The sequence below is a fragment of the Delphinus delphis genome, chromosome 3, assembly GCF_949987515.2.
Source record: "Delphinus delphis chromosome 3, mDelDel1.2, whole genome shotgun sequence".
Lineage (NCBI taxonomy): Eukaryota > Metazoa > Chordata > Mammalia > Artiodactyla > Delphinidae > Delphinus > Delphinus delphis.
Genome location: NC_082685.1, coordinates 51,367,631 through 51,390,881, shown reverse-complemented (window position 1 = coordinate 51,390,881; position 23,251 = coordinate 51,367,631). Strand labels below are relative to the sequence as shown.

Sequence of the window (23,251 nt, the reverse complement as noted above, 5' to 3'; positions counted from 1 at the left end):
ACTATCTCCCAATGTTTCTGTGCAAGCTCATTTTGGTCTAAAGACATTGCTTTTCTGATACATTCTTTCCCTGGCTCCTCTCCACCCACCCCCATCCTTAAACCCCCTATTCAGTACTTGCTGGACTTTAGTGTAGGGAGAAAGAAAAGAGCAGCTGCTCTCTGGTAAGCAGCTACCTTGTCTTCAAACCAGAAGTGCAGATTCTACACCTGCAATCTGTAGTGAAACTTAACAGGTGGCTTTTGATTCTCTTGGAATTCCAGATTCAGTCTTCATGGGAAATGAGAGACAGAATCAGTGAATCTATTAACGTGCTACATGCTGAGGGAAGTGCAATGTATGAAGCAGCCATAGATCATTTTCTCAGAGAGCCATCATCTAGTTGGAGAATCAACAGTCAGGGATGACAAACGTGCAGCATGCATGTTTCTTCTCACCTAACTTGCCCCATGACAGACATTACTAAACAATCATGCTATCCTTTTCTACTGATCTCACGTGCAATCTCAGAATCCTCTCCAAGGCAGGCAGCACTTAAATAGCCACTAGCCATATTTCAGAGTTAGTACACAATCCGAAGTATATTTGTCATTTCTAATCACAATTAACAGAGTAACAATAACAGCCCATTACCAAACAGCACTGTGAAAAACCAGGTTTTGGCATACAGAGAGTTAAGGCAGTAGGGATTCCAAGGAAAGCTTCATGGACGAGGAGGGACTTAAGCTGACTGTGGACATTCGAGTCGAATTTAAAAAGTGAAACAGACTCAATAATCATGGACACCCACCCACAGAATAGAACATTCAAGAAACCAAGGCAAAGAGCTAACAGGAAGATCTGCATTTTCTTTCAAGGCCTCCAGGCAGTGGGGCCCCTCCTGACTCTGGGAAGGGACTCCCCACCCTGGGGTAGTACCTGCAGCCCTGCACCGCACTGCAACTCCCACTCCTCAGCCTAGAGCATGCTGAGTCACCCTAAAAAGCAGTTAAGCACACTGCAGTGACCCCCAGACCTCAGTCTTTCACAAACCATCTTGCCCATTTCAACCACCTCCATGTGCCACATTATTATTCACTTAATATTTTATTTAAATCAACTCACTTTTTAACTTCAATAAATCAATTTTAAAATAGAAATACTGTATATCTGCCACTAGAAAAGGCAGTCTTGCATGCGTTAATTTAAATAACTACTTTTAAGATATTTGTTTATATGCCCCCTAAGATAATCTCATGTACCTCTATTAATAGGTCTCTGTACCATACCAGCTTCAGTGGTTAAGAGTATGTGCTTTGAGATACAAAATACTACATATAAAATAGATAAACAAGGTCCTACTGTACAGCACAGGGAACTATATTCAATCTTATAATAAACTATAATGGAAAAGAATCTGAAAAAGAATATACATATATATGGAATCTAAAATATGACACAAATGAACCTATCTATGAAACAGAAACAGACTCATGGACATAGAGAACAGACTTGACCTTGCCAAGGGGGAGGAGGTTGGAGGAGCAATGGTTTGGGAGCTTGGGATTAGCAGATGTAAGTTATTATATATAGAATGGATAAGCAACAAGGTCCTACTGTATAGCAGAGAGAACTATATCCAATATGATAAACGATAGTGTAAAAGAATATTTTTAAAAAGAGTGTATATACATGTATAACTGAATCACTTTGCTGTGTACCAGAAACTAACACAACATTGTAAATCAATCATACTTCAATTAAAAAAAAAATGTATGTGCTTTAGAGTAAGGTGCACCGGAATCCTAACCCCAGCTCCATCACTTATTGCTTGGGAGGCCTTGGCAAGTTACTGAAATCTCTCAATTTCCTCATCTGTAAAATGGGTAAGTAATAGAACCCAATGCATAGTCGTATTCTGAGGATTCATTAAGGGCATACCTGTAAGGTGCTCAGCAGAGTCCCCAGTACCCACTCTTTTTAAGTACTTACATCATTCTATTTCATCCTGGTTAGGGATAGCTGTTCCAGATCAAGCTATTTTCTATCCCAAGGTATCAAAGTAGAGTGAAAACAGCAGAGAGGTGTTTGATTAAATACAGGCTTCACCACTTCAAAAGGTGTAGCCTAGGCAAGTTACTTTTTAAAACTCTCAGTTACTTCATTTATAAAATTAAAGAAGTAATGGTAAGTACCTCTCATGGCTGAGGAATGTAAATGAGGTCAAACAGAGAGAGTGCTGGCATTCTGTTCTTGTTTGATAAATGGTCATTCTTGTTATATATATTACATAGAGGTTTCCTTTGAATTTCTGAAAACACATACTGTCAGGCTTTTGAAATCCCCTATCATTCCCCACTTTGGACCTACTTTCTTTATTGAAAAACACTGGATTCCCAAAAATAATTGTGTATTTTCCTTTCCACATGAGCAACAACAAGCCTGTCCTAACAAGCAGAATGAGGGAAGGCTTCTGAAAGTTCAAACCTTTGCATCCAAGACCCAGACTCCTTCTTACATGGCCTCTGGTTCTGTTGAGATGAGCAACTTCTCTTCTGTAATTAGAATACGAACTTGATGTGACTCTAAAGATCCTTATCTGATGGATCTAGGAGAAACAGCTCCTCTCTGCTATCTGGGCGGCGGGCCACTTCTCTCAGCTCCAAAACCACTCAGGCTCCTGTTCTGTGAATCTTTGAGCCAGTAAAAGAACACACCTCTCACTGCCCGGCAGTGTCCTTTCTCCAGTGAATACTCTCACTGTAGCCTTTAACCCAATGGGTCTTGAGGTGGCTGTAGGAAAACATCTTTGATGTGTGGATGGAGCAGCTCTGTCTCCATTTATTCCTTTGCCTTTCAGTTTAGCACTCCCTCTCCAGCAGTAACTCCAGAACGGCTTTGCTCAAGTAGACTCCTGCTACTAGAAATGGTCCAGAGACGGATAACTCATTTCACAGCGGCTGCCAAGGAGCTGTCAGACAGTGGTTCTTATGGTCACAGGTCAGATTTAGAGCTGTGACCTCAAGGAAATGCACATGTCTCACATCCCATTAAAAGTAGTTGAGCCAGACAGTGGCCCCCATGGAGTCCATCAACTTTGTTTTGGTTGTCGGGCCGGAGCTGTTATTTGCATTGAGAGAAGAAAAGTTGCAGTCTCCCTTAAAGGCTGGGATTTCGCTCAAACTATTTTTCCTGCTCGACAAACACTCATCCATTTACTTCTACCAGTCAAAGAAGAAAAGTTCTAATTCTATGATACAAGCCAAAGAACCTAAAGCAAGAGTCAACGCAAGAGAATTCCAGTCTCATTACAGCATCCATATCGACTACTTGCCAGATGGTCTGGAACAGCATGTAGGTTTCTAATTGAGTGGCAGTATCAACAAATGATTGGGAATGCCTGTCCGGAATACTGTGCTGAGAATACTAAATTGGGAAGCAGGCTGGCAGCAGAGCAGGGGTCTGGGGGGGTGGTGGTGGTCAATTAGCAGTGTCTGCCTTAAAGGCAGGATTTGGAAAAGACAGCATTATGCCATATATTTACTTACTTTAGTCTGTGTATATTTTCTTTCTTTCCTGAGCTGTTGTTATAGTCTCCAAATCAGCTTTCCTGCCTATAGGTCTCCACACACCAATGCACACCCCATTCCACTGCCATAGTCAGTAATCCAATGGGCACATCTAACACATCATTCTTCCTATGGCTCACATGGTCCAAGGTCTTAGCATGGTGCATAACACCCTAGACAACTGAGCTCCAGCCAGCTCTCCAGCCACATCTCTCATCACTCCTCACCACAATGCTGTTCTCACATTCCTTGAGATGTCCTTCCTCTTGGCACATGCAACTCTTTTTCTCTGAAATGGCTTTGCCTACCACACTCCTCTTGCTAAATATTACACATCCTTCAAAGCTCAATTAAAGCTTCACCCCTTAGTCTCTCCCTCCAGGATGCCCCAAGACCTTTTGTTCATATAATGGTCCTTTTTATATCACAGTCTTATTAATGATGACCCTTTCACTGCAAGTGACAGAAACCAATTCAAACTGGCTTAAGAAATAAGAAAAATACCAAATTAATAACTTTAAAGAAGGAATGTGCTATTATTCCCTTACGTTAATGAAAAGTTTGGAGATAGAGTCTTCCAACATGACTGGATCAAGATGCTCAATGATGTCTTCACAGATGATTCCTTCATTTCCAGACATTTTTCTTTGAACTGCCTTAATTCCAGGCAGTTGGGACTACTCTAGCCGCAAGTCTACAGGGAGTTTTCTTCCCTAATAGTTCCAAGAGAAGGCCCAGAATTGAGTCTTATTGGCCTGTGTTAGATCACCTGGCCACCCCTGGACCAAGCATTGTGGTCAAGGGCACAGAATTTGCTGACTGTCCAGGTCTGAGTCAGATTCCACCCCTGAAGCAGGAGGAGTAAACCAACTCCACGCAAACCATATGGACTCAAAGTGGGGAAGATTCGATTCATCAAAGGAAGACAGGGGTGTTAGTTTCCAGGAAAATGAAGCATCTGTTCCAGGAAGGGAAAACATACCATCCACACACTCACATAAAATGATGAATTTGGAGCTTATATGTCTCTTTTCCCCACCAAACGGAGCCCATCACACCTATTCACGGTGCCCAGCGGCAGAGCCTTCAAGGACAATACAAGGACGAGCACTTTTCCTTGACTCTTTGAAAGTGTATGGGAGTTCCATTCCAGCCTTTTGGGAACATGGTTATTAACTGTCTGTGTTTACTGAATATTTCCTCGTTCTGTGAAGCAATTTATGAATCTTGGTGCAGCTTGCAGAGACAAACATTACTTGAGTCCTTGCCTGACAAGCACAGAAGAGAATTTATGTGAAGTGTTCTGTGATACACATTATGTTTACTTGCTAATGAAATTTATTCCAGCTGTTGTGCTTATTTATAGCACACTGATTCAGAACTGATGCAGTCAATAAAAAATGGCTTATATGTGACCAATTTAAAATATTTAAAACCTCTTATTGTAAAAACAAAAGATAAGGGAGTTAAAATGAATAAGAAAAGAGAAGCTTTGTTAATGGCAAGAGACAAAAAAGGAAAAGAAAAAATGTCTAGTGAATACAGATATATATGCATTGTCCCTGGTCTTTTATTTGAAATCATATTTGATTTTTAAGTCTCAATATGCAAAGAAAATCCCTGATCACTCATGGGTAATCCCTGTAAAGTCTAAGAAGCTTGTCTAAATGTTATCCTTAGAGTTAATACTTTTAGCGGGTTTTTCTTCCTCTGGAACTCCCTAAAGTATCCATTCTGTGCCTGATGTGGTAGGAAACACACTGGCTTTACAGTTTTTCATTTCTGCATTCAAATTCCAGCCTGCCATGTTCTGGCTCTATTGTCAAGAAAAACCAACTGGCTTTAAAGTATTTTTACATGCATTACAAAGCACACGTGACATTGATTCCAAAGTAGAAATATGGCAACTCAGACACATTTATCTAATGGTGAGAACAACATTTATTTATTTATTTAAGAAACACATATAGCACTTACTTTATGGAAGGATTATTCTGGTTACTTCATTTACATTTACCCATTTCATCCTTACAACCACCCTTTGACATAGGTACTAATATGATTCCCATTATATAGGTGAGAAAACTGAAGCACAAGCCCGTTAAGTAAACTGCCTAGGATTTCACAGTCAGTAAGTGTTAAAGCCACCAACTGGATACGGGCACCTGACACTGCAGTTTGTGTTTTCGACCACGTACTAACTGCTTCTCCAGTAAAGTGGCTTTGGAGTGAGGCAGGGCTAGGTTCAAACTCCATCTCTACCACCTACTAACTAGTGACTTGGACAAGTCCTTTCATCTGTCTGATCCTAGATCTTCATCTGTTACATGAAGATAATATCATATAAATCCCCTAGCACCATGCCTTGTACTCAAATGTTAGATTTCTTCCTGCAGACACAAGTAAGCTAACTGTAGACACGCTTAGCATCTAACCCAGCACTGAGTTGGAATGGCCTTGAGGAACATTTCAAAGGAAAGCACAATTCTAGAAATCACCCAGTGAACTGAGATAGTGACAAAGAGGAAAGAAAAAACAGTATTTCAGGATTGATGCTCAAAAGCAAGTTTTGGTTTTGAGTCATCCAATTCATTTTGGGAATGTCAACCTAGCTTGTGAAATGCCGCCAGTGGTCCAAAAGTCTTCTTAGAATTTCGGGAAAGAAGAACTAGGCTATTGATCTGAACATTCAAGAAATATCAAAGTTGATTCCGTGTTCCCCTGCTACAGAGTAAGTGAATAAATACTGCCGAAACAATCCCCACATAGTGGTTATCATATGTGTGAACTCCTTCAACAAAAGGCAGGGAGGCCACAGCCAGAGGAAAAATTTTTGGCTTCAGTAACCACTCAGCTGTTACTTGATGACAACCTAATAACCAGATGGAATCATCTGTACAACCAACCTAAATGATTATATTGAAATGGAGCATTAAGGTGGCAAAAAAAAGGATATCCAGGAAGCCTAGGGTACACTTACACGTCCTGACAAAACCCCAAGAATCAAAATATATCAGGGTAGAAAAAAAAGAAAGTATAACTATTTATTTGTTTCCAGTTGGCTAGTATATGACCTGTAGACACGGGCCATATGTAGCCAGAGTCCATCCTCATTGACCCAAATATGAAAAAGGATTATTATTCATCTCCATAGCAACAACTTATTGAGCAACTATTTGTTAGGCACTGGACTAAGCATATAAAGGGCATTAAATAATAAAATCTTCACAACTATATTTCAATACAGCAAGTATAACTCTTATCCATATTATAAAGTGGCTCGAAGACAGTAATTAGCCTTCCCAGGTTTACACAGCTAGTTTATTGATTTCAATATTTTTATCTGCAAATAGAAGAAACCTAAGTCTAGGTTTAGACTTCAACCTAAATCTAAGAGGCAAGAGCACTGTCTGGGGTCTCTTAATAAGGACACTAATTCCATTTTTTGAGGGCTCCACCTCATGACCTAATCACCTCCCAAAGACCACACGTCTTAATACCATTGTACTGGGGATTAGGTTTCAACCTATGAATTTGGTGGGGGACAGAAACCTTCAGTCTCTAGCAACCTGTAAGCTCCATGAAGATAGGGATTGATTCTGTGCTTGCTGGTTTGTGGCCCTCGTTTCTATCACACTGCATGGCATATGGCAGGTGGTCAGGAAATACTGGTTGAGCTAAAAAACAAGTTAGAGAAACCAAGAGTTCCACTCTCTTCTTTTAACCTCTTCTCTAATGTTCTGCTTAAGCAGATTCACACCGTGACCCATTACCTCCTGACTCCCAACTTCTGTCTATTTCCTTCGACTCCACAAATTCCATGGAGTTGGACTCAGCACTTTGTAATAGACGTACGGTGTGCCCGGATCTCATGGGCTAGGTCTAGAAAACAACTATAGTTTTCTCAAGGTTTTAAAATGTACTGTAGATAATAAATAAGCAAACAAGTAAACAAATTAGCACTATGGTGTATAATTAAGAGCTCAAGTTCTCCAATATACAATAATGAAATCTTCACATATCAAACGTGTAGCTGGGTTGGTTACATAATCTCTTTGAGCATCAGTAATCTCAGCATAAAATGGGGATAATGATATTAATCTTATAAGATTTTTGTAGATATTCAGTAAGTTAGTATATGCAAAACTTTTAGCCCAGAAATGGAAACTATTTTTAACAAATAAAATTCCTATAACTACAAAGATATTCTTCTCAGAAACGTTGCTTCTATAAAGAGCCAAACTCTTTAATAAAATGATGGGCTGACTTGAGGTAAAAAGGGTTAAGAACTATTGCTGTAGGGATTCCAGGCAGCCGACGTAGTTACTATGAATAATTCATACAACAAAGTGCCTCCTTTTTTGAACTCAGTCTATGTTGAGCTCCAGGGGAAATTTTAGGTCCAACAGAGGAGTGAAACCAAGGTCAATTCTCCCATTTTGCAGAACCCAGTCATAGATTAGTTTCCTTTCATTAAAACCTTTGCTGCGTTAGTGATATAAGTCAGACAGAAAAACAAATACTGTAGGATATCACTTATATATGGGATCTAAAAAAAGCTAAACTCATAGAAAGAGAGATTAGAATGGTGGTTTCCAAGGGCTGGGGGATGTGGAAATGAAAAGATGTTATCAAAGGGTACAAACTTCCTACTGTAAGAAGAATGAGTTCTGGGGATCAAATGTATAGCATAGTGATAATAGTTAATACTACTGTATTCTATACTTGAAGGTTGCTAAGAGAGTAGACCTTGTATGTTCTCACCACACAGAAGAACTGGTAATTATGTGGCGTGATGCAGGTGTGAGCTAATGCTATGGTGGTAATCATATTGCAAAATATAAGCAGATTAAATCAATACATTGTGCACCTTAAACTTACATGATGTTATACGTCAATTATATCTCAATAAAGCTGAAGGAAAACCCCTTTGCTGTATGAATAAACTTACTTGCTTCTGCTCTATTAAAACTTGATATTATTCTGCCACTTATTTTTAACAACAAAAAGCAGTTGTAAACAGAAGAATTCTGCAGGTCTTCTTTCTCATGTTAGCTTTATATCACAAGAAAACTCAAGAAGAATGTTTTCCAGTGTCTGTGGCTGAGTCTATGGCATATAAATCGTTCACCAGCGTCTCACACGCATGCAGACATTGCTAATCAGAGTATTCTTTACCACTAAAACCCACATTCAAATTTCTTAATCCTTCTCAACACAGAGCTCCAGAAGCTACACCACTCAATCACATTTGATGTGTGAGGTGTAACCTATTTTCCCTACTGGACTTAAGGAAATGTTATATCAGAAACCAGAAATCAAGTTATCACAGTAAGAAACACAAGTGTGTGGGCTTCCCTGGTGGCGCAGTGGTTGAGAGTCCGCCTGCCGATGCAGGGGACACGGGTTCGTGACCCGGTCTGGGAAGATCCCACATGCCACGGAGCGGCTGGGCCCGTGAGCCATGGCCGCTGAGCCTGCGCGTCCGGAGCCTGTGCTCCACAACAGGAGAGGCCACAACAGTGAGAGGCTCGCATACCGCAAAAAAAAAAAAAAATTCACCACTGAGCATGACAGTTGCCCTTTGGAAAATCTGGCCTTTCAGATGAAATTCTGCATCAACCGTAAATTCTCCTTTCCTAAGTTTACTCTGCCTTACATTCCATAGACTTTTAGTATAATCCACAGGCTTCCAAATTTAGATAAGCAAAATCACCTAGAGAACATTTTTTCAAAATTGTTGAAAACCAGGATCTCTATGGGTGGTGTCCTCTATCCTGTATTTTTAACAAATTCCCAGTGACTCTGACGGAGCCAGCTCAGGACTTACCCTGGTACCAGAATTTAAACCAGCAGTGCTCAAGCTTTTAAAATCCATGCCCCCTTTTGATAAACATAAAGCTCTTGTACCTACCTTTAATGTTCTTCATACAAGCATTAGAATTTAAAGAACTTAAGAACTTTTTCTCCTAACTGTATATCAATGCCACCTCACCTCTCCAAGATTCCCCACCCAACCCTTGGGTTGATCCTCAAATTATTTCGTGAATATTAATTCAAAATAGTTTAAGCAACCTTAAAACAAATATTTTGTCATATTTCTTTCATCAACTTCTTCATTGCCTTTAGTATCACAACTTGACAGGATAATTAATTCTTTCATTCAAGCACTATTTACTGCGTACCTGATATGTGCCAGTCATTGTGCTAAGGAAACAACTGTTAAGTAAGACAAGGTCTCTGCTCTTGGGGAAACTACATCCTAGCACACAAAGACAATCAATAATCAATATAAGGTAGTGATGAATTTCATAAAGATAATAAAATAGGTCTATATAATCAGTTGAAGTTGGAAGTGGTCTCTACTTTAGAAAGGGTATTCTAGAAAGATCTTTAGGAAGAGATAACATTTGAGCTGAGACTCTGAACAATGAAAAGAACCAGTTATGATCTGGTAGAGGGAATGTTCCAAGTAGAATACGTTCCAAGTAGAGGGAAATGCAAACACAGAGCCCTGGCGCAAAGCACTGTATTCAAGAACGGAAAGAAGACCGGTATGAGCATGTTGACGATGAGGAAGCATGGCACCCGTAATCTTCTGAGGCACTCATTTATATTTGGTTGCTGTTGATGTATGAAAATGGAAAGCAGGGATTCCCTGGCAGTTCAGGATTTCGCACTTTCACTGCCACGGCCCTGGGTTCAAACCCTGGTTGGGGAACTAAGATCCTGCAAGCTGCACAGGGCAGCCAAAAAAAAAAAAAGAAGAAGAAGAAAATGGAAAGTGTAAATATCAATTCCACTCCCAAACATCAAGAAGGTAACCAAGTGTGAGTGATAACTAACAACGTTATGTTTCAGAAACTAAAGCAAAGTTGCCAGATTCCTAGAAGACCCCTTCCCACCTAGTCTCAGGCTTTTATGGTTGCGAGAGTCGCGGCAAGGGAGTTAAAATTAGGAAAGTGGAAGGTTCCTCAGCCCAAGGGAAATACGGAAAATAACAAGTTGTGGTCTCAGGAATCACAGCAAGAGATCTTCAAGCCCACGATGAACTGAAAAAAGGTGGACCCACCTACCTTCAGGGGCCAAAAGATGAACAAGTTCATCAAGAGGCAGCAGAATAGAATGAGGTCTAGAGAGCCCGTCCCAAGTACAGAGGACTGCTAAGATCTATGGAGACTTTTCTCACCCTCGGAAGGGTTAGAGGTCTCTAGAACACTGAAACTGAATTTCTCTCCTAGGGAAATGGGGAGATCAGAGAAAGCAATATAAATCAAAGAAATAAGTAATGTGACCTTCTTTGCACTTGAGATTCATGCATGAAAATTCATTCTAAATAAAGTAATAACTAAAATTAAACCAAAAAATTAAAAAGGTTACTCTGTGCTTGGTGTTTCCTGTGTCTAATTTCCAATCCTTTTACAGTCATCCCACTAGAGAAGTAATATCACTCCTCCTCACCCCCAGTTTGCAGATGGGGACATTGAGACTCGGATTAAGCTCTCCTAAGGTCTTGGCTAATAAACTATAAAGCCGCTTAGCTAGTAGCACTAAACACAGTGCTGGCACATTGCCAGTACTAGTATATTTATTTGATCAATTAATTGGCCAGTTGAAGAATCTCTGACTCAAAGAGTTTTGAACTAATAATTAGTTGGTCTGTTTTACTATGGGTCACGAAAATGACTCACATGTTTAGCATATATGATTTAGAAATCTACTATGTATAAGGCACTATCATCAGTCAGAGACAGGGAAATAAGACAGACACTGTCCTCAGCAAACAGCAGTCTATCTGTAGATAAGAGCACACAAACAAGCATAAGGAAGTAAAATAGACTAGAAGTGCAAAGCTCTTCTTTGGAAATTTGAAAGAGGGAAAGATCACTTTCACCCTTGGACACCAAGGAGAACTCTCTGCAGAAGAGGCATGCGACAGGAAGGTAGTTTTAGGTTCCCAATTATCTCGTGTCTTTGAGTATCATTAACAGACCTAATTAATTCAGAACAACCCAACCTTCTTTTTCCCTCAGCAACAGGGTTTTACCTGAATTATATAGATAGCTTCGTCAATTCTAGTATTTACACAGCCCGAGTGAAGCCCGTTTGTTCCAAAGAAAGAAGTAATGAACTTCAACAGATACTGACCTCTTATGGCTTATGTTAGCCTGCTGCGTGGATTCCAAGAAAATATAAAATTATGTCAAATTACTTATGTACAAATGCATTACCTATATGATGACCTGTCCCTCAATTTCTTTTTCTGCCAAATGCGCCCCACCCACTGGGGCTGGGGACAGGATGGGGGCCTGTAGTCATGTCCATGTCACATGACTCTTCACCACCACAGCTGATTGGACCCAGCCTGGAATAATTCATCGTGTCTCTTTCAGCAATAGAATTGGGGCACAGTGTGAGCTTCTTTTTGTAGCTCAAACAGCAAAGACGGACATTTGGGAATATGGAATGCCTTATCCTGGCATGAACACACGAGAAAAGACAACTGGTTGAGAGAGAAAGAAAAAAGAAAAAAAACAAATATGAAGAAACAACCAGAGGCACAAGAAGAAAGAGAGAATTATTACCAACTGCCTTGGCTCCTAAAGATTTTTCTGGCTCCTGGATCTACAATAAATTCTGAGATTCTTACAATAAATTCTCCTTTGTCTGTTTAAGCTAGTTGGAGTGTTTCTACTATGTGTAACCAGAGCATTGATACTCACAAGGGACTGGAGAAGGGGAGAATGTATAACACAGACCAAGTATGGGGGAAATCACTTTGTTCCATTTGCCTAAGCAAACAAAAGCAATCCCACACAAAAGTGACAGATCACGAGATGTCACATCCCAGCACACAACAGCAGGCCCTGCGTGCTTTTATGGGGGGCTGTGACAGCCTGCACCCCACTAGGTCTGGGAAGGCACTGTGCCTTCCACACCCTGGTGATCACAGCAATTTGATAGCAGAGTCTAATGAATCCCACAGTTGGGGTTGGGATGCTTTTGTCTGCTTCAGCAGTGGAGAAAGCCCAGCTGGCTTCTTCATTCAGGTACTGGAAAAAAAGAACACAGGAGGAAGCTGGCTTCCCAGGTCAAAAACAATTACTGAAAATTCTATCCAAGGGTCACTTCCAAAAACACAACATGCAAGTAGGTAGGAAACGGAGCTGTGAGCAAAAACTTCTGAGCATCAGTCCCCCTCAGAGAATAAATCTTACCTCTACTGAGATAAAATTTTTCTCCCTTTCCTTTGCTTCCACTTCATGACATGGCCCTCTATCTTGTCTGTTTCCTGAATTTTCTTGGCTACATATCATGGTTGTTTGTCTTCACTCTTCTACCCAAAGATAAACACTCTGAGAGTAGGATCCAGGTCAAGCTCATTTCTAGACTTGCCAAAGTGCATAGCATAGTGCCGAGTACCGAAAACATGCTTGGTGGTAAATGTTTAAGGACACAGGCTCTGCCACTGACTACCTGTGTGACCTTGGGAAATTTTCTCAACTTATCCATGCCTTATTTTCCTTACTTATAAAAGAGCAATCATATTCCCTTGTTCTCTGGATTACGGTTAAGTGAAAACTAAGACATATGTAAAATGTCGTGCATGAGATAAACACACTACAAATGAGAGCTATTGTTAGTAGGTACTGGCCTGAGAAGTGCAGAACCAGACTGTGCCCCCTTCTCTCCCACATATTCTATTATCACTGGTATACCTGGTTTTTATTTCAACCCCAGAAGTGCCCCAGTAGCAAGGATACAACCATTCCTCCAGGAGAGGGAGATAGGCTAGGAAGAAAGCAATCACACCAGATAAGTACACATGATCAATAAACAGTAAAGGACTGCATTGTGCCCAGCTTTGAAATGTGCAAAAATTACACCTGCTCGTGCCAAGTTAGTAGCAGCTTCCAAGTGCCTGATGCTACATTCATCACCACGTCCCAGAAAGATGGTGACTGAAGGTTTTCAAAAACTTCAAAAGACTCTTGCAATAATTGCATATTCATTAGACAAATTAGTTCTAGATTATTTTTAAAACCATAACTTTAAAAAAAAGAGCAACAAAGGATTCAAGAGAATTATGCAGCAGTGGTGTTTAGAATATAAAAATGTAGAATACTATTCATTCTCTCTGAAAGCATTAAATGGTAAAAAAAAAAAAAAAAAAATAGAGGGATGGAGAAGAGAAACTAAAAATAAAAAGCCACACAGAGAAAAAAAATATCTTTATGAAATTCAGCCCTTGGTAAGTATATAGAATTTTTCTATTAGTTGGGGTTGCGGGGAAATGTACAAAGTGTTTCCACCTCTAATGAGGAAACACATTGGGAAAACAAGGACTCTCATCATAATATTACATTGGCTGAAGTGGTGATTAACCAGTGTGACCCCTAAAACAAGTATCTGCTGGGATCTTGTTCACTGCGGAGCCACAATCTGGTATAACAGACCGGGCTCCGTTTTTTTTCAGACTCCATTATTCCCAAAATAAGCAGCTGCCACTTCACCCAGATGTGTTAAACGGGGTAGAAAGCCAGGAAAAGTAAACAAAAGCCACCAATGGCGCATCAGGTGGCTCACAGCTTCCGGCCTTGAAGTGCATTACAAAATGGAAAAACAAGTCCGAGAACATGGGGCCAGGCAGCGTTCTCCGTGACAGGAGCGGTGAGGAGCGCAGACGCTAGTATTTGCCACGTGTGAAGGTTACATGCCGCGCTCCACTCCTGAGGCCACATGGGTGCAACATTAAGGTATAAATTAAAGAGCCCAGCAGTAGTTCCTGTTACTTGCCAGTGCCCACTGAGGTTGATCACTTCACCGTATGCAAAAGGCTGGCTGCCTTGCTACCTGGCAGAAAAATGAAAGCCGTCTCTTCCAAAACCAACCCCATCTTCTATGATTATAAGCATACTGCTACATTCTGGGACTAGTGCAAGAGGTGGAAATTGAAAAAAATGATCATAGAATTAAATTTATGATTACAAAGTGTAGCTAGTGCTCCCACGGAGAGAACAGAGAGCCATCTACCAGCATCATTTACATTGGCGGAAGGGGAACAGGCAGAGAATACCAGTATTTCTAGGTAGTATGGCTTAGTGGTTAAGAACCCTGGCCCTGGTGTTCAAAAGATTTATATTTGGGCCCAATTCCGCCACTTTCTAGCTCTGTGACTTTGACTTCAGGCAAGCCATCTCCTCCTCCAAATTTCAGTCCCCTTGTTTGCAAAATGGGAATAAGAATACCAGGACAGTATCTCAAGATGTAAGGATGTAATCCACATTGCCTCTGGAATTTAGTAAGCACTTACTAAGATTCTTGTTATTATCAGACATGATAGTCCAAAATATATCACACTGGTGTATTAGTTTCCTAGGGCTGGCATACAATGCCACAGACTGGGTGGTTTAAACAAAAGAAATATATTTTCTCACAGCTCTGGAGGTGTCAACAAAGTTGGTTTCTCTTGGGGCCTCTCCCCTTGGCTTGCAGATGGCTGCCTTCCCACTGTGTCCTCACAGGGTCTCTCCTCTGTGTGTGCACATCCTTGATGTGTCTCTGTGTGTCCAGATTTCCTCTTCCTAGAAGGACAACAGGTGGATTGGATTAAAGTCCACTCCAGTGTCTCACTTTAACTTAATCACCTCTTTAAAGGCCCTATCTCCAAATATAATCACATTCTGGGGTACTAGGGATTAGGGCTTCAAAAAAATGATTTGGAGGGTATACAATTCAGCCCATAACAACCAGTTTAGCACGGGAGCTGACCAATCAGAAAAGATGCTGCTTAACCACTGGCCAATCAGAATAGATGCTGACTGTACAACACCAGCATAGTGAACTGATGCAAATGGGTTACTGTTACTGTTATGATTATTATCATTCACTGTGTTTTAACACTACCTCTACTCAGGGTAAGTCAGGTTTTTAGGCAGAGTGATCCAATGTTTCTGAAAGGTGAGATTTCAGGAGGCAAAGCAACCTTCAACCAGCGTGAGCTCCTATACCCCACCTCTTCCTGAAACTGGACAAATGCCCAGAGCCTTTGGAAACTACTTTGTGAGAAGAGGCAGGAGGAAACAGTGACAGGTGGAGGAGCAGGGAGGGCACAGGAGACTGAGATTTGAAAACAAAGACTAGGAGGAAGACATTTAAGTGGAGAGAGGAAAAATTCCATGCAAAGAGCTAAGACATCCCAGACAGAGGAGACCTCAGCAGGCCCATCTCCAGCTTTGGTTCTAGCCCAGGGTTGACCAGTCAGAACTTTCACAAGGTCAAGATACATTCTTCTTGGCATACCTCCTTCATGTCATCCTACCAAAAAAGATTCTTTTCTTCTTTACCCAAATGACCACTTTTGTTATCCTACTGTGTTGTGTCAGACAGAAAGTTGTAGAAGAAGAAAAAAAAAACCTAATATAATATACCCATCACCTTCTTCTCCATCAGCTCCTTCTCCCTCTCCTTCTTCTCCTCGGTCAGCCTTTATTCTGTGCTCATCATGTGTAGCATAGTGTTTCTCACTTTTGCCTTCATTTATTCCTCATAATCTCAATAGCTCTGTTCTTTATCATAGGATAAACTATTTGTTACACAAGACAAAAAGACAACCTACGGACTAGGAGAAAGTATTTGCAAACAATGCGACCAAAAAGGGCTTAATTTCCAAAATATACAGACAGTTCATACAACTCAGTAACAAAAACAAACAAAAACACCCAACCTAATCAAAAAATGGGCAGAAGACCTAAATAGATATTTCTCCAAAAAAGACATACAGATGGCCAACAGGCACATGAAAAGATGCTCAACATCACTAATCACTAGAGAAATGCAAATCAAAACTACAATGAGGTATCACCTCACACTGGTCAGAATGGCCATCATTAAACTGCTGTACAGCAGAAATTAACACAATATTGTAAATCAACTATAATTCAATTTTTAAAAAAAGCCTACAAATAACAAATGCTGGAGAGGGTGTGGAGAAAAGGGAACCATCCTACACTACTGGTGGGAATGTAAATTGGTACAGCCACTATGGAGAACAGTATGGATGTTCCTTAAAAAACTAAAAATAGAGCTACCATATGATCCAGCAATGCCACTACTGGGCATATATCTAGAAAAAAACTCTAATTCAAGAAGATACATGCGCCCACCTCTGTCCATTGACAGACGAATGGATAAAGAAGATGTGGTACACATATACTATGGAATATTACTCAGCCATAAAAAAGAATGAAATAATGCCATTTGCAGCAACACGGATGCAACTAGAGATTATCATACTAAGTAAAGTCAGAAAGAGAGAGACAAATACCATATGATGGTTATATGTGATTACATGATGGTTATATTTCCACTTATATGTGGAATCTAAAATATGACACAAACGAACTTATCTACAAAACAGAAACAGACTCACAGACACAGAGAACAGACTTGTGGTTGCCAAGAAGGAGGAGAGTGGGGAAGGGATGGAGTGGGAGTTTGGGGTTAGCGGATGCAAACATATATACAGAATGGATAAACAACAAGGTCCTACTGTATAGCACATGGGACTATATTCAACATCCTGTGATAAATCATAATGGAAAAGAAAAGTGTCTGTTACAGAGCAAACTACTCATTTAAACCCACCGGCTCTACCTCCCTTCCATGTCTGATTATGCGCCTCCCTGCAGCATCCTGTGCTTAGCCTACGTAAGCGCTTCACCCATACCCCACACACATAGAATTATAAGTTCCCTGAGGGTAGGAACCATATCTGAGCAATTCACCTGCTAAATCCACTACCTAACACAGTGCCTGGCTTACAATGCTGTACGCAATACGCAATTTTGAATGAATGTTTACAATATGAATAAACAAACCATCTATCTGTATCACTTCTCACCAATAAGACACATAAGATGTGAAATATTTCCCCTCACGGCCCACCCCCACCATGTCCCGTACCATCAAGAGCTAAGTGGGGTAAGGGTCTTCCCCCAGCCCCACCTAGTGCCATCCTCCTAATCCCACGTTTGAAAGAGCAGAAGAAATGCTGATCTAGAATTGAGAAAGCTGTGAAAAGGCAGAGTTCATTTAGGGCTGGTTTGGAAAAAAATTTTTTTAACATCTGGACCAATTTTAAAATGTACTTGAGTTCCAGTTCAAGGAATGGGAAGAAGAACATGGGCTCGGAACACCAATTACTTGCCCCTTTGTCTCTCCCATTTCTTTGAGAAAATTTAGTGAGCTAACTCCTAATATGCCAATATCATAATATACCCAACATTTGGGTAAATTATAGATTATGTGCAGCAACTCTTCAGCTTTTAAAAAGAATTTTCCAAATAAAAAAAAAGTTTTTTTTTTAATTTTAGTGCGGTTTGTTCAACGTCCTACAGTTTTGAAAAATACATCATAAGAGAACTGATACGGTCTTATGGCATTTTACCCATATTTGGTCTAATTTCCCTCATGTTTTTCCCAGCTGCTCTATTAAAGCAAGACAAATTGTCACCTTGAGAGATGAAGACAAAAAGAAAAGTAATAAAATAACTACAGATTTTTTTAATTGTCACTCAGCCCTGGAGATGCTAGATGACAACCAAGGAAACAGCTAGGTTTACCTGGGAGGAGGTGTTCTCTCTGCCTATTACCATTCCAGTGCTGCTGTTATTTAACAACCTGGCTGTGTTAACAGGGCTGTTCTTCTGGGTGTGGAACTATAGGGTCTGACCTCCAAGTTTCCTGGCAGCTTTTAAGAGGAAAGTGTACATGACAGAGGGTCAGTCTAAACTCTGTCATTTGCTGGCTGCATGGCCTTAAAAAGCACATTGTCATAAAAACAATCAGACAAACCTAAATTGAGTATTCCATAAAACAACTGGCCTGGACTCTGCAAAAATTTCAATGTCATGAGAGTCAGTGGAAGGCTGAGGAAGTATTCTAAAGTAAAGGCAACTAAAGAGAGATGACAACTGAACGTAATGTGTGATCCTGGACTGGATCCTGGATTAGGTGGGAGAAAAAAATGCTATAAAGGACAATATAAAATCAACTGACAAAACTGTTATTCTTTTATTTATTGACGTGTTACTGTTTCAGATTTTTCCTCTCCCAGTAGAAACTCCATGAAGAAAAGAACGTTTTTAAAATTTATTTGCATGTAGATCACTAGCATTTAGGAGATGTTCAATGATGTTTTTTTTCTTATTATTCATCAATTTTGTACACATCAGTGTACAATGATGGTTTTTGAATGGATGAAAAAATGATTGAATAAGTGGGATCAGACCTGCCAATCCAATCATTCTCCACAAATTACCAATACTGTCTCAGCTCTGGGCTAGACACTTCAAATCTACTACCTCATTTAGCTCTCTTCAAATAAAATGAAGTAGATGCTATCAGCCCCATTTTACAGATTAAGAATCTAAGAATCTCACCAAGGTCCCTAACTCTATCGGGAGTTAGGGGCAAAAACCAAGACTTGAACCAACTTCTGACTCCAAAGTCTTTGTTCTTTCATTGCATGGTGCAGCCTCAGGAAAGCAAAGCACATTCAATTTCCTCTGATCTGATGCCGCTCATTAGCACCCTGAAATCATCTGTGTAAGAACTTGACAACGTTTCATTTTCTTCTGCCGCTTGTCTCTGACACAACGCCTTCAGCGGCTGTGGGTGACAGGAAGGCTTTTAACCCGGTGAATCAATGGCCGATCCCGGTCTACCTCCAACACTGCAGTGACATATGGCAGCCTCAGAGTCATCTCAGGTCTTTAAGGCATCTTGTTTGTTGCCCTTAAGTCCCACTTTGGCAATTTTCACAACATTAGCCTTGTCCTTTGGATGGGAGATGAAACCTTCGGTAATCATTTAGGGCATGACTTGCATCAGCAGTAATGGTAGCTGGACTTTTGTCCTTGCTCCAGAAAAGTAAAAAGAAAGCATTGAGATTTTCTAAGGAAGTCCTTGTCAAATATTTATTAAGCTACCTATTGAGTTCCAGGTACTGCTTTCAAGGAGCCTGCAGTCCAGTGGGGAAAAAAGGCAAACAATTAAACGAATGCCATCTGAAGGAACGTATAGGCTACCATGGGAAAGGGGGAGAAATCAATAAAGGCTTCCCAGTGGAAATGACGTCTCCGCTGGCATCTAAAGGATATGTGAGTTACCCAGATAAAAGGGTAGAAGTTACCAGAGTCCTTAGCAGAAGGAACTGTACATTCAATGGCCTGAAGGTGACGGCATAGCACATCAGAAGAATTTAAGGACATTCCACGTGCCTAGAATTTAGGTGCAACACTGGGACAGCAAGAGGGTTTAGACTTTATCCTAAGGGCAATGGGAAGCCAATATTAACTTTCCATTAGGATGATCTTTGGGCTTAGTTCAAATGATGGCGAGACAACATACGTAGACAGAAGGGGGCTGCTTCAGTCAGGGTCTAGATAGGAAACAGAGCCCCCACCAGTTATTTTGAAAGATAATTTAATATGGAGAATTATTTGCCAGATGTTGGAAGACTGAAAATACCAAAAGGAGACACTGGTATTGTAAACATAATAGTAACTTCAGGAAGTAGTGACCACTTCAAAGGCTAGAGAAGCAAAGAGAAGAGGTTGGTATTACTAAAATATAAAAGCTTAGAGGAGGGGTGCTGCAGAGTTCCACCCAAATCTGAGGAGAGGATACTGCCTGGGTGGTGCTCATTTCTCAGAAGTTAGAAGACCTGACAGAGCTGGAATTTAGACAAAGGCTGGCTGGCAGGTACTGATGTCTGAGAAGGCACCATGAGGCAGCTTCTGAGTGTTAGAAAAACAAACTGGAACCAACTGCTGCTACTAGAAGCAAGTGTATGGGCAAGGTGAAGCATTGCTGGGTTACATTAACAGGAAGGAGAAAGCCCTTCTTCCTGCCCCAGGTTCATAGTTTCTTCTGGAATGTGCTGCAGCTACATAACAACCACAAGTGGAGAGCTTGTTTGAATTTGGAAGTACTGCATCGAAAAGCAGAGTACAGACAGAAATGGGTCCTCGTAATACCATGTAGCCCTGAGCTGCAACTAAAAGCAAATCCACGGTCAGGATTCTTCAATTAGGTAAACCACTCAATTTTCTTTCTCTGTTTAAGCCATTTGGAGTGAGGTTTTCTTTCACTTGCTACAAAAACAAAACAACAAAAAATACAATATAGTACATAAAGATACTGATGCAGCACCACTCTTTCTCTATTTGCAAAATAACCTTTTCTTGCCCTCCTTTTGGATCACAGTACTGGCAGGAAAATGACTTCACACAATAGAAAATACCTCTATTAAACATAATGAAAATCATTTAACTTCACTAGTCAACAAAGAAACGCAAACTTCAATGAGAATGATCTCAGCTCAATTAAAATTGCCCCCCCCAAAAAATCTTTAAAGATGACAATAACCAACTCTAACACAGTTCTGATGAAACAAGTACACTTATGCATATGACCATATAAATGGATATAGCTGGGCTTCCCTGGTGGCGCAGTGGTTGACAGTCTGCCTGCCGATGCAGGGGACACGGGTTCGTGCCCCGGTGCGGGAAGATCCCACATGCCGCAGGAGCGGCTGGGCCCGTGAGCCATGGCCGCTGAGCCTGCCTGTCTGGAGCCTGTGCTCCGCAGCGGGAGAGGCCACAGCAGTGAGAGGCCCGCGTACCGCAGCAAAAAAAAAAAAAAAAAAAAAAGGATATAGCTATTTTGGAAATCATATTGTAATATGGTCTAAAGCTTTGACCCAGTAATCATACTCTTATAAATGTATCCTAAGAAAATAATTGCAGAGACCATTCTCTACCTTGCTTAACCCTCCTCATCTAACTATAGTTCAGCGATGTCCTATTTAAAGACTAATTAGTAAATGTGTACACCATACTTTACATATAGTAGAATGTAGAATACAGTGTTCCTACTCATTTTCAGGACCCTGAATAATATTTCTGTGTATACTAATGAAGCTCAACTTTTTCTTGGAGGGGAGGGTGGGTAGTTTATAGTAATCTTATCAAATCTCTTTTGCATATAACCATTACTTAAATCTTGCATTGTAAGTGAGTTCTTTACATGTTTATAGCTCATCTCGTCAAGAAGACTGGAAGTTCCTTGAAACAAAGTACTAGCTCTCATCTTTATAACCACCCAACAACATTTCAGTCAACAAACATGTAGTACATGCCTACTATGAAGTGGAAACTGTGCACAGTAGCTAGTGCAGGGCCATGCACAGCTGATGTTGGACAGAGATTATGATAAATGTCTTCCTGGGAATATTTACCTGGCAAATGTTTCTACGATACAATGAACTTCTTGAGGTTTTCACTCATCTTTGTATTGCAAAATTTAGAGCAGTGCAGACATACAGTATGCTCTATAAATGCTAAATTAATTGATTAGTAAATAAATTTTTAATTGACTGAACCTGAATATTTTTGAGAGTTCCAGTTGATGGGGCAGAAGACATTTACATGTATTTTTGTCCAACCAGTTCTGCAAGCTTATATGTACACAAACACAAACACACACACACACCCCTAAGCCTTGGATGCAACTACGCCATGCATTTGTGATTATTAGCAAAGGGAACACTTGACGAGCTAGAGACCTTCTCCCAGAACAGCACCATGCATCAATCATAAGCGTTTGAGCTGACAACTCAAGAGGTAAAAATGTTCAGTATTTTCACCCAAAGGATGACATTTTGTCCAATGATGTTAATTTTGCACCATAAACACTTTATACTACCAAAAAAAAAAAGTAAATGCGTGTCAGGTTGACAATTACAAATGGCAAAGGAGAAATAGATTAATTCCTGCAACAGTGAGTTTGAATTATCTAGAAGACAAGTATTTAAAAAGCAATTTGACAGAGATTAATTAGGTCTGTGTCTTCATAAAGCAACATCTTTTGTTTGGTGCCACTTTGGCTCCAAATACACTCCAATTTGCCTGTAGTGTTAAGTATATGGGTTTGGTTTACTTTACTTGCTCAGTCTTTACCTGAATTTTCATTCTCAATTTTCCACTGTCATTTATAACTCTTGCCACAGTCATAAGGTCTCCATTTAGGAACACATTTTTACTTGTACATAGTTGGTTACCAAGGGGATTTTCAGCTAAAGCAACCATTTGATAAGAGGGAATACAGGTCAACCTCACTTAGAGAAACTCATAAAGCAACTGCCTAATACTCCAAATGTATAAAACTACAAAATTGTCTGCTTTTCAAGATTGTTCCCATAGTTTCCTTATTTCATGATTTTGCTGAACTTTATATATCAGTTCGAGAAATTTAACCTAAGGAAGGTATCATATCGTTATGCAAAGATTTACCTTCAAGTTGCTTTATTGCAGAATTATTCATAGTAGCCAAGAAGGGAAGGGGATGGGAGGGGAGGGGAGGAAAAGGGAGAGGAGGGGAAGGAAGAGGACGGAAGGGGGAAGAGAAAGGAAGGAGGGAAGGAAGGAAGGGGAGAAGGGAAGAGGGAAGGAAACAAGGGAGGAAACAAGGGAGGAAACAAGGGAGGAGAGGAGGAAGGAGGGAGAATTTCTAACAATTTTTTAAAAATAGAAGAATTAGAGCAGCCAAGTATTGAAATACTGCACAGCCTTTACAAATTATATTGGAGGAGAACATATAACAGTTGGGAAAATGTTCTTGATATAGTGATAAGAGAG

General features: G+C 40.4%; 1 protein-coding gene across 2 annotated transcripts in view; it reads right to left on the bottom strand.

Annotated features, from left to right (window-relative positions):
- Nucleotides 1–23,251, bottom strand: part of PRELID2 (PRELI domain containing 2) — a 181,527-nt gene that overhangs the window by 28,662 nt on the left and 129,614 nt on the right. The window contains exon 6 of one of the 2 annotated variants that reach the window (XM_060008613.1): nt 14,843–15,133. The exons of the other annotated variant lie outside the window; for it this stretch is intronic. Within the exon in view, the coding sequence (XP_059864596.1) occupies nt 15,068–15,133 (66 nt within the window). The 3' untranslated portion in view covers nt 14,843–15,067. Of the gene's footprint in view, nt 1–14,842; nt 15,134–23,251 lie in introns of those variants that run through there. 2 annotated transcript variants of the gene reach the window in all.